The sequence below is a fragment of the Chiloscyllium plagiosum genome, unplaced genomic scaffold (genome assembly GCF_037043375.1).
Source record: "Chiloscyllium plagiosum isolate Xiang-an unplaced genomic scaffold, Cpla_swu_hap1 HiC_scaffold_19, whole genome shotgun sequence".
Lineage (NCBI taxonomy): Eukaryota > Metazoa > Chordata > Chondrichthyes > Orectolobiformes > Hemiscylliidae > Chiloscyllium > Chiloscyllium plagiosum.
Window position 1 is genome coordinate 19,531,715 of NW_028270157.1, and position 15,901 is coordinate 19,547,615.

Consider the following 15,901-nt stretch of genomic DNA (forward strand, 5'->3'; position numbering starts at 1 on the left):
TTTTTAAGTGAAACACAAATTTCTTCATTTACACTATTTTTTAAAAATCATTTTTACTTAGAGTCTTAGAGATGCACAGCATGGAAACAAACCCTTCGGTCCAACCCATCCATGCCGACCAGATATCCCAACCCAATCTAGTCCCACCTGCCAGCATCTGGCACAAATCCCTCCTATTCATATACTCATCCAAATGCCTCTTAAATGTTGCAACTGAACCAGCCTCCACCACTTCCTCTGGCAGCTCATTCTATACACATACCACCCTCTGTGTGAAAAAGTTGCCCCGTAGGTCTCTTTTATATCTTTTCCCTCTCACCCTAAACTTATGCCCTCTAGTTCTGGACTCCCCAATCTCAGGGGAAAGACTTTGTCTATTTATCCTATCCATGCCCCTCATAATTTTGTAAACTTCTATAAGGTCACCCCTAAGCCTCCGACTCTCCAGGGAAAACAGCCCCAGCCTGATCAGCCTCTCCCTATAGCTCAAATCCTCCAACCTGGCAACATCCTTGTAAATCTTTTCTGAACCCTTTCAAGTTTCACAACATCTTTCTGATAGGAAGGAGACCAGAATTGCACGCAATATTCCAACAGTGACCTAACCAATATCCCGTACAGCTGCAACATGACCTCCCAACTCCTGTACTCAATACTCTGAACAATAAAGAAAAGCATACCAAACGCCTTCTTAACTATCCTATCTACCTGCGACTCCACTTTCAAGGAGCTATGAACGTGCATTCACAGGTCTCTTTGTTCAGCAACACTCCCTAGGACCTTACCATTAAGTGTATAAGTCCTGCTAATACTTGCTTTCCCAAAATGCAGCACCTTGCATTTATCTGAATTAAACTCCATCTGCCACTTCTCAGCCCATTGGCCCATCTGGTCAAGATCCTGTTGTAATCGGAGGTAACCCTCTTCGCTGTCCACTACACCTCCAATTTTGGTGTCATCTGAAAACTTACTAACTGTTCCTCTTATGCTCACATCCAAATCATTTATGTAAATGACAAAAAGTAGAGGGCCCAGCACCGATCCTTTTGGCACTCCACTGATCACAGGCCTCCAATCTGAAAAACAACCCTCCACCACCACCCTCTGTCTTCTACCTTTGAACCAATTCTGTATCCAAATGGCTAGTTCTCCCTGTATTCCAATGAAGAAAAATATTCTTAATGTTTCACTTTGAATTTAATGATTGCAGAACCATGTGCATTTATGCATCAATGTACGGGTAGCACAGCTTCAAACTAGCTCCTGGCTCAGTTAAAGGTAGGCAAGAGAATAGAGTTAATGCCAATAGACACAGGTGAGGTGCCAGAAGACTGAAGGTTGACTAATGTGGTGCCATTGTTTAAGGAAAATGTTAAGGAAAAGCCTGGGATCTATAGACCAGTGGGGCTGATATTAGCAGTGGACAAGTTGATGGAGGGGATTCTGAGGGACAGGATTTATATGTATTTGGAAAGACAATGGCTGATCATTGATAGTCAACATGGCTTCACGCATGGTCAATCTTGTGTCACACATGACTTTTTTGAAGTGACGAAGTGGACCGAAGGGAGGCATAGCAGTGGGCGTGGTCGATATGGACTTCAGTAAGGCGTTTGACAAGGTTCTGCATTGTAGACTGGCTAACAAGGTTAGATCACACTGAATACAGGGACAATTAGCCATTTGGATACACAACTGGCTCAAAGGTAGAAAGTCAGAGGGTGGTAGTGGAGGGCTGCATTTTGGACTGGAGACCTGTGACCAGCAGTATGCCACGAGGATTGGTGCTGGATCCACTGCTTTTTGTCATTTATATACATGATTTGGATGTGAATATAGGAGGTATGGTTAGTATGTTTGCAGATAACACCAAAATTGGTGGTGTAGTGGACAGTGAAGGTTATCTCAGAGTATAATGGGACCTTGAATCAGATGGGCCGAGGAATGGCAGATGGAATTTAATTTAGATAAATTTGAGGCACTACATTTGGTACAGCAAATCAGGGCAGGATTTATACACATAATGGTAAGATCCTGGTGACTGTTGCTGAACAAAGAAATCTTGGGTGCACATTCATAGCTCCTTCAAAGTGCAGTCGCATGTACACAGGACAGTGAAGGTACCATTTGGTGCGTTTGCCTTTATTGATCAGTGCATTGAGTGTATGAGTTAGGAGGTCATGTTGCAGCTGTAAAGGACATTAGGTAGGCCACTGCTGGAATACTGCATGCTAAAGAAAAGATGATGCGCAACTTGAGAGAGTTCAGAAAAGATTTACAATGATATTGCCAGGGTTGGAGAGTTTGAGCTATAGGGAGGGGCTGAATACACTAGGGCTATTTTCCCTTAAGCAGCAGAGGCTTCTGGGTTATCTTAGAGGTTTATTGAATCATGAGGTGCGTGGATAGGGTAAATAGACAAGGTATTTTCCCCAGCAAGGGGGAATCCAAAACTAGAGGCCACAGGTTTAAGGTCAGAGTGGAAAGATTTAAAAGGGATTTAAGGTGCAACTTTTTCCATGCAGAATGTGGTGTACATATGGAATGAGCTGCCCAAGGAAGTGGACGAGGCTGGTACATTTACACCATTTAAAAGGCATCTGGATGGTATATGAATAGGATGGGGTTAGAGGGATATGGGCCAAGTGCTGGAAAATGCAACTAGATTATCTACTTAGCATGGACAAGTTGGACCAAAGGGTCTGTTTCAATGCTATACATTTCTATGACTGCTAAGGTGGTGAAAAGACAAGCTTACATATGCAAATCACTAAAAATTTGTATGCAATCATCAAAAGTGAACCAACGACTAATGGTACTTCAGGAGGGACAGTAGAATCTAAAGTAAGGAAATTACGTACTAAATGCCCACAGCCTTGGTCAGACCGCATCTGAGTTATATACTCAATTTTACGGAAGAATGATACAAGACCTTGTCAGCAATACAGTACAGGCTCAACAGAATGATGGAGTTAAATTATGAGGAGAGGTCACAAATCATGCATGAACATGATTTGTGCCTTCTTGATTTTAGAACTTTGAAAAGTGTTCTAATCAAAGCGAATAAATGAGTAAATGCAAAGATAGGTACAAGGAAATTTGTTTCTGATGAGAGAATCTAAAACAAGAGAGCAAAGTATTTAAATAACAATTAAGCTCTTCAGGAATGAAATTGGGAAGCACTTTTCTCCACACAGTAGTGGGAATCTGGAATTCTTCTCCATCTCAACTCCACCCCCTCCCCCTGTTCAAACCTGTGTCTGGAAAAAGATAAATGGGCTCAATATCATGCATTTCTTTTCAGTGTTTTTTTTTTAAGGGTTAGGGTAAAAGGAAACAAGATACAATCTTCAGCCAACATTCAGGATATTATCCTCTACCCTCTTCTCAAAGCCTCCATAAGAACATCTGCTGAGGGTACACAGGTGAAAGATTGGTCGCACATTCAAGAGCACAAAAAGACAGTCTACTTGGTCTTCAGCAGGTTTTGATTACATCCTGCATGGGAGACTGATGGCAGAGATAAAAGCCCATGGGATCCAAGGCAAGTTGGTAAAGTGGATCGAGAATTGGCTAAGAGGCAGAAAGCAGACAATCATAGTCAAGGGGTGGCTTTGTGACTAGAAGCCTGTGTCCGGTGTAATTCCGCAGGAATCAGTGTCTCGGGCCTTGCTGACTACAGTATGTATGTATGTAATTTAGACTTGAATGTAGGAGGGTTGACCAGTAAGTGCACGGATGATACAAAAATTGGTGGGACGGAAAATAGGAAGATAGCCTTGATTACTGCAGGATATAGACAGACAGTGGCCAGTTATCTGATCAGTCGCAAATAGAACTCCATCCTGATAGGTTTATAGTGAAGCATTTGGGTAGGACAAAAGGCAAGGAATACATGTTGAACGGTCGGACTTTGGGAAGCATTGAGGATCAGAGAGACCTTGGTGCTCATGTCTAATGGTCCATTAACATTGCAGGACAAGTAAATAAAGTAGTTAAAGCATAAGGGATACAGTCGGTTCTTCTATATCATGATAGTTATGTTCTCGCACAACCCTGCATTATAGAAAAATCAGGCTTTAGGAACAGTGCTTAAAGTGTTGGCAATGTAATTGCATTACAGCCAACACATGTTATAAAAGTTTGTGCTTTAGAAACAGCATCTCCAGTTTATCAATCATGTAATAGCGAATTCGCATTGACAAAATGCGTTATTGCAGAACGACCTGTATTTGCCTATATTAGCCAAGGCTTAGCAGGGAGGTTTTGATGGATCAGTATAAAATGTTGATCAGGCCACAGCTAGGGTACTGTCTGCAGTTTTGGAATGCACATTACAGGGGGATGTGACTGCACTGAGGGGGTATGGGGGGCATTCACCAGGATGGCGCTTGGGCTGGAAAGTTTGGGTTGTGATGATTGGAGGTGTTTTGGGGGGTGGGGGTTGCGTTATGGGAGGAGATGAAGAAGGGCCATATATAGGATAGGCAGAGGAATTCTTTCTCCTTGGTGAGGGATCAACCATGGTGGGAGCTTTGATTTAAGGCAAGGGACAGGAAATTTAGAGAAGTGAGGAAAATCTTTTTCATCTAGAGGGTGCTGGGAATTTGGAAAACACTAAGGATGGAGGATGCAGAAACCCACATAACATTTTGAAAGTATTTGGATGTGCACCTGCAATGTCAAGGCATATAAGGCTACGCACCAAATAATATGGGATTAGAACAGTTTTTGACAAATGCAGACTTATGGGCGAAATAGCTTTTTTCTTTCTGTAGACCTACATGATCATCTCATGAGCCTTCTCCGCCCAGCCTACATAGTCTGTTCAACTGACGCTGTGTAGGGTTATTCATGTACATGGTATATGAAATCAATACCAGAAAACAAAAGTAAAAATATTGCCCTCAAATCTACTCTTTTCTGTTCCATAATAAATTCATAGAATAGATCCCTATAGTGTGGAAACAGGCCATTTGGCCTAACAAGTCCACACTGACCCTCCAAAGAGTATCTCACCTCTACCCTATTATTCTACATTTACCCTAACCTACACATCCCTGAACACCGTGGGCAATTTAGCATAGCCAATTCACCTAATCTATACATCTTTGGTTTGTGGGCAGAAAACTGGAGCAGTCAGAGGAAACCCATGCAGACACCGGGAGATCATGCAAAGTCCACACAGACAATCACCAGAGGCTGGAATCGAACCCAGGTCCCTTGCGCTGTGAAGCAGCAGTGCTAACCATTGAGCCATCGTGTCGCCCCAAATTTGCATCCTACATCTTTAAAAAAAATTAAGATGAGCAATGTGCCTTTTTGAATTGAAAACTTCCAAAAAATAAGCTCTCACATTTTAATATTCCCACATAAGTTCAGAACTGAGGCAAACGTCCAGATGTCAATGCTTTGCTACTAACCCTATGAGAAGTAAACTGGGGTAAGACCCAAGAGTGAAAAAGGAAAGACCTTCAAATGCATGTAATATCTTGTGATCTCAGTCACATTACACAGCAGTCATAAGTGCGAATCCATACATACTTGCGTATATTACAGTACCACCAGATTGTGGATGGAGAAAAAAAGCTTAAGCTTTACCGAATGATTTTTTAAAAACTTTACAAGTTCATTGTTGCAGGATTTAAAAAATATATAGTTACCTCACTATCCAAACAGTTGGAGCAAAAGGTTGATTTAACCAAATATTTTAAATGCAACTTGCTGGTTGCAGATTCAACAGAACATAATATCCCACCTTTCTTATGAGCCACTGACATCACCATATCCTGCACCTTCTTATACCTATTCAAGGACTGTCGCAATTCTTCTATCTTTCGATCCTTCAAAAAGGAAATATACTCAGAAGCAGTATATGCAAAAACATTTCAACATTTTCAGCTTAGAGCTAACACCAACAGAACTTCATATTAGCAGACATCAGGGAAATGTGCAAACTTCAGAAATCATGAATTCTGAGACTTCCTCCTTTAGCCAAGTGCAAACTGCCATAATTCTGTGTTACAGAATACAGACAAAGGCACCTCCATGGTTCACTGTCATTAAAAACACTATGCCAGTTGATTTAGATAAATAATTGCATTTCTGCAACTGTTATAATAACATTGTGAAGTCAAAATAAATTAATTCAAATATGATAATGATCAGGTTTGGTTTAAAGATTCCTTTTATCTTTACACCTCTTTGGATAATGTAATTTCATCAAATACTTAGGAGTTTGTAACAGATCGATGACACCAATGTCAAAATGAGTCAACTTCAGGTCTCATTCAGAACCAGTTTGCTAGTATCTTCCAAAATTTCATACATACAAAAGATAAAGTACAACTTCATAATGGTGGGATAGGCAACACACAGTTATGAAATCTCCCTATCCAACAGCATTGTGGGAACATCATCTCCACATGGACTACAGCAGTTCAAAGCACCAATCACATTTTGAAGGGTTAAATAGGGATGGGTAATAAAGCCTGACCTTACCAGCGACACCCACATCCTACCAATTATTTCAAAAATTTAAATCAGAATAAAATCATAGGATCTACCTTTTCCTCATTTGCTGCCATCAGCGATTCAACTGCTTTCTTCATTTTATATACTTCAAGATCTGAAAGCAACAGGAATGACATTTAATATGGTACTTGTATATATTTTTATATATTTATTATACCATGCTGCCATGCCACACAAGGTCATTGCACTGAGAACACTATTAGTAGCATTCATCAAAAAGCAAAAAAAAAACAACTTTCAAGCACTGTTTTCATATTTCTTTATTGAAAACAAAGCCGTGCTGTATTCAGCCTTTGAACTCAAGTTAAACATGACATTAAAGAAAACCAAGAAAGCTCAAGAGTTCATGCACTAAAAAAATCAAAAATACATACTTACAAGTATTTTTGATGCAATTGTGTTTTGAGCTTAGAAGCAGGACTATAAATATTTCATAATCCTGTAACAGTAGTTATGTATTTCTATCAGCACATTTTCAAAGTCGCTGTTCTCCCAATACGGGCATTTTATTTTTCATGAGGAGACAATGAAAATTAGCATAGTTAGGTTCAGCACAGGAGTGGAAACTGATACTGAAAAGTTCAAAATTGAGGGTGCTGGACTGGAAAAAGGCAAAATTTTTACAAGATAAGATGGTCTAGCCCAAAATAATTAAGTAAAGCTAACAAACAAGTTCTATATTGGAAGTAATCTGCCACAAATCAGAGTTTGAGAACAGCACAAAATATTTAGTCCTAGCTGGGTAAAGGAAATCAATTGAAGGAAGTTTCATAGTTAAAGAAAGAGGTTAAAACTAAACTAAATCTTCAAAAAGAAAAGGGGAGCATATACAATAGGTAAACTATCAATAGATATAGTAAGGCGGTTTATAAACAAAAATACAAATGAACACTTAGAGAACACAGATGAAAGAAGTTTAGCTGTGGAATATGAGGATTTGGCATAGTAATTACATAAATGTTTTGCACTTTTTTTTACAAATTCGGAAAATGAACAAAACAAGAGATGAATAAAGCATTGTGCTTTGATATTGCTGGAACGTCCAAATTATACATTTGGAATAAGGAACAGCTGATGCAATAGTCTGGCTCAAGAAAGGAAAGGACATGCAGCCAGGCAACTGGAGACCAGTGCATTCATCTGTTAGAGGAAACCTTGGAATTTATTAATTAGATAAAATTAATAAATATTTTGCTCATATATAACTACCACTTACATAATATAAAACTTAAAGTTTTATTTTTCTAAACGAGAGTGGAGAAATGAGAAAGAGAGTGGAGGCTTAAAAGATGAAATACTGAAGGAAAGAAGTCTAGATCAATACAAATGAAATTGATTTTTAAAACTATTATTCCAGGGTATCTCACAAACCAGGCATTTTGGTTCACAACATTCAGCAACTTAAATTAGCAGAACTGGTCTTCGCAAAATTGTAGGAAGCCTTGAAGGGAAAAAAGGCCATTTAAGCCATTCCAAACTGAAAGTATATTAGAAGTGCAAAGCCATTACTTTTGATCCCATCATTAACGTTGTCACCTAGCCAAGGAATGCAAACATCAAGGACTATAAGAACAAAATTGAGAGATAATGCCCCAAGATAAAAGTTAATAAGCAAATTTGCCTATTTCTTTGTTGACTAACAAATATTGCACTATTAATTTTGCTAAACGTACCATATGGTGGTTACCTGTTAATTGCAGTGCAGTGTAGTACAATGAGCAGCCATGCAAGTGTTTAAAATACAAAACAGTGCAAAACCAAAATCACAAATCATCTGTAACCGTTAGCATGGAGTTACATGAATTGCTCACTAACCACTGGAAAAGGCACATTTGGAAACTGCTACTATTTAGCAGTGAACCCATAGAGTACCTTCCTATCTTCGGATGCATCTGACCATAAGATGTAGGAACATAAACAGGCTTATCCAGTCTGCTCCACTGTTTAAACATGGCTGATATGCTTCTCAAACCCACTCTCCTATCTTCTCCCTGTAACCCTTGATCCCTTTACCAATCAAGAACCTCTGTCATAAGTTGATTATGTCTCTAGGAAGCATGTTTGGTTGCAAATCCTATCCGATTACTTGGATTGGTTGCAGCAGCAGTTAGCTGCAATGAGGAGCTAGGTGGTGCGATGGATGGCAATTGCAGGGAGGGAGATAAAACAAAGGTATGGTCAGGTAGATGGGTGGTCTCCAGAAAAATAGGAGAGCAAGGCAGGTAGTGCAGGAGTCTCCTGTGGCTATCCCCATCTCAAACAAGTATGCTGTTTTGAAATTGAATGGAGTGACGGACTCTTAGGGGAATGTAGCACTGACTGACAGCCAGGTTTCTGGTATTGAGACCAGTTCTAATGTGACAAGTGGGATGCCAGGTTCCAAGCAATCGATTGTCCTAAGAGACTCTCTAGTTAGAGACACAGAGATGATTCTGCGACTGACAGCAAGACATCAGAATGGCGTGTTGCCTCCCTGGAGCCAGGATCAAAGATATCTTGGAGAGAGTGCAGATTAGGGCCAAATGCTGGCAAATGGGCCTACATTTATTTAGGATATCCAGTCAGCGTAGACGAGTTGGACCAAAGTTTGTTTCCATGCTGTATATCTCTGACTCTAATTACACTCAATGAATTGGCCTCCACAGCCCACTGTGGCAATGTGTTCCACAGATTGACCAACCTCCGCTGAAGAAATTCTTCCCCATCTTAGTTCTACGGGGATCATCTCTCTTACTGGGGGAAAAATCTTGCTCATGTGGGCTTCTCAGTATTCTGCAAGTTTCAATGAGATATTCCCTCATCTTCTAAGTTGTATCAAGAAAAGACCAGAGTCCTCAACTGCTTCTCATAAGACAAGCTCTTCACCCCAGGATCATTCCTGCAAACTTCCTCAATCTCCTCCAATGCCAGCACATCATTCCTTAGATACAGGGCCCAAAACTGCTCTAAATATTCCAAGTGCAGTCTTGCCAGAGCCCAATACAGGCTAACACTGCATTTGCCTTCCTAACTGCCGATTGGATCTGCATGTTAAAGTTAAGAGAATCCTGAACTTGGACTCTCAAATTCCTTTTGCAGTTCAGATTTCTGAAGCCTTTCCTTATTTAGGAATTAGTTTCTGCCTCTATTCTTCCGACCAAAATGCAAAGCCTTACACTATAGTATTCCACCTGCTACATTTTTTTGCCCACTCTCCTAGTCCAAGTCCTTCTGCTGCCTCCTCACTTCTTCAACACTACTCATCCTTCCACCTATCTTTGAGTCATCTGCAAACTTAGCAAAGCCCTCAGTTTCTTCATCAAGATTATTAATGTTTAACATGAATAGTTGTGGTCCCAATATTGATCCCTGTGCAAAAAGAATAACTAGAGAGAAAATAGGACCCCTCAAGGAACCAGTGTGGACATATGTGTGGAACCGCAAGAGATGGGTGAGGTCCTCAATGAATACTACTCCTCTGTTTACCATGGAGAAAAATAAGGTAACTTGGGAAAGTTAGAGGTGATCTCTTGTGGACAGTCCATACCACAGTAGAGGTGGTGTTGGATATTTAAGAATGTATGAAGGTGGATAAATCTCCTGGTCCTGACCAGACTTATTAAAGAATCCTGCAAGTGTCTAGAGAAGAAATTGCTAGGTTCCTGGCTGATATTTTTGCTTCATCGTTAGCCACAGGTGAGGTCCTGGAAGACAGCAAATGTTGGGACCATTATTCAAAGGCTGCAAAGAAAAATCTGGGAACTACAGACCAGTAAGCTTAACTTCCATGCTAGGTAGGTTACGTGAGAAGATTCTGAGGGATAACATGATTTGCTTGGCATGGACCAGTTTGGGCTGAAGTGCATGTCTCCGTGCTGTAGGACTCTATGACTCTATAACTCCAATAATCACCAGCTGCAATCCTGAAAAAGACCTCTTTGTGCCTACCTTTTGCCTTCTGCCAATCAGCCAGTCCTCTATCCTGTTCGTGTGCCCTAATCATGGGGTCTTATTTTATTTAGCAGCCTCCTGTGTGGCACCTTGTCAAAGACATTCTGGAAATCCATAATAGATGATCTTCACTGGCTCTCCTCTGTCTAACTTGTTTGTTACCTCCTCAAAGAATTCTGAGATTTGTCAAACATAACCCCTCCGACAAAAATGTGCTGATTCTAAGTATTCTGCAATTTCATCCTTAATATTGGACTCAAAATTTTACCATTGAGGCCAGTCTAACCAGTCCAAAGTTTCCTATTTCTGCCTCCATTCCTTCTTAAACAGAGGAGTTACATTAGCCATTTTTCAGTCCTCCGGGATCCTTCCTGACTCTCTTGATTCCTGAAAGCTCACCACCAATGTCTCGACATTCCCTCAGCTACTGCCTTCAGGTTGTAATATCTGTGACCTGGGTGGTTTATCCACCTTCAGACCTTTCAGTTTTCCCTTCTCCTGAGTGATGGCCATTACATTGACCTCTGTCCCCAACACAAATTCTAGTCAGCTGCTTGTGTCTTCCAATGTGAAAATGTATGCAAAATACCTATTCAGTTCTTCTGCCATTTCTTTGTTCCCCATTACTGCTTCTCCTGCCTCATTTGCCACTCCTACCTCCCTCTTAACTTTTAGATATCTAAAATAACTCTTGCTATCTTCTTATATAGTACTAGCTAGCTTACTGTCATATTTCACCTTCTCTGCGCTTATTTCTTTGAGTTATCCTTTACTGGTCTTTAAATGCTTTACACTAATTTTCTAACTTTCCACTAATTTACATTACATTGTATGATTTTTCTATTGCTGTTATGCTGTCCCTGACTTTCCCTTGTCAACCATGGTTGCTTCATCCTCCCCTTAATATATTTCTTCCTCCTTGGGATGAATGTCTGCTGTGCCTCCCGAATTACCCCAGAAACTCCTGCCATTGTTGTTTTACTGTCATCCCTGCTAGGCTTCCCTTGCAGTCAACTCTGGCCAGCTCCTCCCTCATGACTTTGTCATTATCATTACTAAAGGATAATATTCTTACATTTAATTCCAGCATCTCTATCTCAAATTGCAGGGTAAATTTGATATGATGGTCACTGTCCCCTAGGGGCTCCATTACCTTATGCTGTCTCATTACGCATCATCATATGAGGCAGAAACAGAATACTTGTGCAATTATTCTTTATTTTCCTTCCTGCTAAACCCTATCCAATACGGACTATGGTCTTAGTAAGGATTTCTGTAACAAATGAGTGTTTAATTTAAATTCCAAAAATCAGAATCTGTACAGGGTGCATAAATCCACTCTTTTCGGACAACTCAATTTCCACCTTACTCCAATGTTATAACTCAGGATTACAGATGAAAACAGGTGGGTTTGGGGAATTTCTTAATCGAGCATGCAAATTGATGCAATTGGGTGGCATAGCATCACCCACAGGCACCTGGATGCAATCAATACACAAAACAAGATACCAAGACCTTACTTTTTTCCTTCAGCTTCTTTTTATAACTTTCCTCTGTGCAGGAAATTCACACAGGTCATGTAATGCCGATCCAAGAAAAAAAGTAATTCGTTAGTTTATGAAAAAAAAGGGGTAAATTTAAAACCACAGTATGTACAATGAATACTTGCAACTGATTCAGAAACCACAGAAAACATTTCCAAAATGCAGAAGAGCCCTATGCATGGCAAGATCAGAACAAACTACTCGAGTTTTGAGAAGATTTGTAGCTCAGGTTGAGGTTCTGGATTTAGGTTTGCTCGCTGAGCTGGAAGGTTCGTTTTCAGATGTTTCGTCACCATACAAGGTAACATCAGTGAGCCTCTGGATGAAGCACTGGTAGTATGGCCCACTTTTTATTTATGTGTTTAGGTTTTCTTGTATTGGTGACATCATTTCCTTTGGTGATGTCATTTTACAGACAACACGCAAAACCAATGTCGTTTACAAAATTAACTTGCAAGAACTATAACACATACCTACTGGACAAACAGGCAGAAAACTAGCCACCAGGATATAAGAATATCAACTCGCTACAAAAAAGACATGACCCTCTCTCACTAGTATCTTTACATACAGATGAGGAAGGACATCACTTCGACTGGGACAAGACATCCATCCTAGGACAAGCCAAATAGAGACACGTGCGAGAATTCCTAGAAGCATGGCATTCCAACTGGAACTCTATCAACAAACACATTGACTTGGATCCCATTTACCACCCCCTGAGAAAAAGAACAGGCAATGACACCACCAATCCAAGGACAACTAAACATAAATAAAAAGCGTGCCATACCACCAGTGCTTCATCCGGAGGCTCACTGATGATGTTTCCTAGTATGGTGATGAAAAATGAACCTTCCAGCTCAGCTAGCAAACCTACATCCAGAAACTATGCAAGTTTCAATAGTTTTTCAGCAAGCAGATGATGGGGTAAGTGGCCTCTTTTTATTGCACAAATTTTTGATGATTTCACGACATAGGTCTTTATAACATTCTGTCACTAGTTGTGTCTCAATTCAAGAAGAATATATATTCAAATCACAGGTTTCTGCCATGGGTAACATGTAACCAAAGGCCAATTCTCAACCACAAATCTTTGGGGATACTGGGCAAAACACCTCGAAAATCAACTTAAATGGACTAAATAAAGATGAGACAGATAAAAAGTTGGCAAAATTTAATGGGAAAAAAAATCAGTCCAGTATCCTGTGATAAATTTTAAGTGTCCAAAAATCAGGAAAATGGCAGGAAGAAAGTTTGAACAAGAACTGCATGCCCTACACAAGACCTCTATATATTAAGTAACAAAATTAGGATGTTATCAGTGACACCCAGATCACAAGCTTGAATTAAAACATACACCAAAAACAAATGAATTTAAGGTGGCATGCTGGGCTTTAAAATCTTCTATTCAAGTTAGAGAAAGGCAAAGTTTTTGCACACATGATAGAATTATGCCTCTTACCTGCCCCATTGTCACTTTCATCCATCTCAGTTTTGAAACTCATTTCAGAACATAGCCTCTTGATCTCAGCTTCTTTCTGTTCCAACTGTTCCTTCAGTTGCACCAGCTCATCCTACATTGTAGTAAAAGTATAATGCCTTAAGCAGTATTTGCAATGTATAAAGGAATAGATAATTATGATCTTTTAGGTGGTTTACAAGTACTCTGAACTTTTCTTCACATTGGAACAATGGGTTCATGAATAGCACAAGCTACAAACAAGATTTATCTTGAATTTGACTAATATTAATGATGGAAAATGTATTTCTATTGCTCAAAGATTATTCTCAACTTCTGAGTGGGATATTTCAGAGCAGAGGCTCTGATGGTATTTTATTTAATGCCAGTCATCATTAGCTGATAGCAATATAATTGGAGTAAGTTAATGGTGGTCATTCTTCAGTTTCTCTCTTCTCCACCTTAGACATAACCAAGAATTTTATCATAGTGTTAGATAAACTATTTCTTTGATTAGGAGTTAACATTTAACCACACTTCTGCTTCAAAATAAAAATTTAGAAGGTCACTTGCATCAAAATCTCAGGATAATGCTACACAAATATTGCAGAAATATAGGTTCAAATGCCAAATACATACTTTTCCTAAGAAGTGGATTTTGGCCAACACTATTATAGCTTACACTATATGACCGATTTACACTTTATGTCAAGCAGGGTTAACTCAAAACTCAAAAATATCTGTGGTACTGATACCATGCACTCAGTTGAGTAAGAGAATTTATTATTCACTACTTTTCCCAGTAACTAAGAATTCAGATTATTTAAAGTCAAAATGAAAAATACTCCAAGAGAAGAAATCAATGCAATCCACTACTACACAGTCAATATTAGAACACTCATGTATTTTGGACACATCTTGTATTTGATTTCGCTATTCGTTTGGCAGAATATGCCAAATGTTCACTTTTCAATAAATCTCTCGCAACAATTTTTCACCAACAAACTCATGCCCTCTAACGTTTCTGCCCTCACTTATGCTGATAGAAACTATTGTGCAACTTAGCTATATAGTTTGCACACTGACCAGCTTGTATCCTTGACCAGCTTCTCCAGATCATAGAACTGGAGCTTCTAATATTTCCTACTGGAGGACATGCTGACAGAGAATCCAAGTAAAACAAAGACAAGGAGACAATAGGAGTGGGTTCACAATCCGAAGGTGTTGAACTCAATATTAAATCAAGACAACTGTAATGTTTCAAACTCAATATTAAGTCCAGAGCACAATGCCTGGCTGCTCACAAACAGAGGTGGTCCCCATCACCCCACCCCTCGCTTTTCCATTCACATTCTTATGTTTTATCCATACAGATGTATTAGCTAAAAGGTATCCAAGCAATAGCTCAAATAAATACATTTCCTTTCAGTTTTCTTAAACACTTCCTTGTACTTTTTAAAGACATTTATGGGCATCACAAGCAATGCTAAAATTTATTACCCACTCCTAAGTACAGATGGTGTTAAAGATCACTAATTCTTGCCTGACATTTAATAGCATAATAGTTTGACTTTTAGAAAAAGACAAACCTGATTAATTAGAAGATTGTGCAACATAATGGTTCATTTAAAAACAATGCATAGTGTAAAACAAAAATTTGTAACAGAGGATGATTCATCTAGGAATAAATATTTATGTCAACAAATTCTTGCCATCCATCTGCTGTACATTTTAAAACTAAATGACCTTGGAAAGATTTAAAAGGGACTTAAGGGGCAACTTTTTCATGCCAAGGATGGTGTGTGTATGGGAAGAGCTGCCAGAGGAAGTGGGGAAAGCTGGTACAATTAAAACATCAAAAAGACATCTGGATGGGTATATGAATAGGAAGGGTTTAGGATGGATATGGGCCATGTGCTGGCAAATGACACCAAGTTAATTTAGGATATCTGGTCAGCATGGACGCATTGGACTGAAGGGTCTGTTTCCATGCTGTATATCTCTGGTTCTAATTCATGTAGTAATACATTTTACCACCAGTATAGGTTACTCATAAAAATCAAAATACTTTTGCAAGATTATTATAATTTTGAAAATAACACTAATACATGCAAGCAGATTGAATGTAGATCATGAAGAATATAAAAATGTACAGACATTATGCAAGTTGTTTGACAGAATCACAGGTGAAGCTTAACAAAGAGTTCTACCAGCTTTTGTTTAAACTTTACAAATATAAACTGTAACAAATTAAAAGCAACGCATGCTGGAAAAGACTGGTGTCAGAACAGGGATTGCAAATTCCATATTTGCCACTATATGCTCACATTACTTCTTTTTTGGAAAAGAAAACCTGGAGATACTATGAGAAAACAAAGCTGTGCAAAAATACAGATAGAGGAAAACAAAATTCCATGCAAAGATTATTTTAATT

At 39.2% G+C, this 15,901-nt stretch overlaps 1 protein-coding gene across 17 annotated transcripts in view; it reads right to left on the reverse strand.

Moving 5' to 3' along the window:
- ppfibp1b (PPFIA binding protein 1b) overlaps positions 1–15,901 on the reverse strand; it is a 178,955-nt gene that overhangs the window by 58,918 nt on the left and 104,136 nt on the right. For 14 of the 17 annotated variants that reach the window (XM_087997088.1, XM_043709810.2, XM_043709806.2 and 11 more), the window contains 4 exons: positions 13,471–13,582; positions 11,985–12,017; positions 6,567–6,628; positions 5,759–5,843 (listed from right to left, as the gene is read on the reverse strand). In XM_087997088.1, the coding sequence (XP_087853214.1) occupies positions 5,759–5,843; positions 6,567–6,628; positions 11,985–12,017; positions 13,471–13,582 (292 nt within the window). The remainder of the gene's footprint in view (positions 1–5,758; positions 5,844–6,566; positions 6,629–11,984; positions 12,018–13,470; positions 13,583–15,901) is intronic. The other 3 variants (XM_043709811.2, XM_087997090.1, XM_043709816.2) reach the window with 1 other exon arrangement.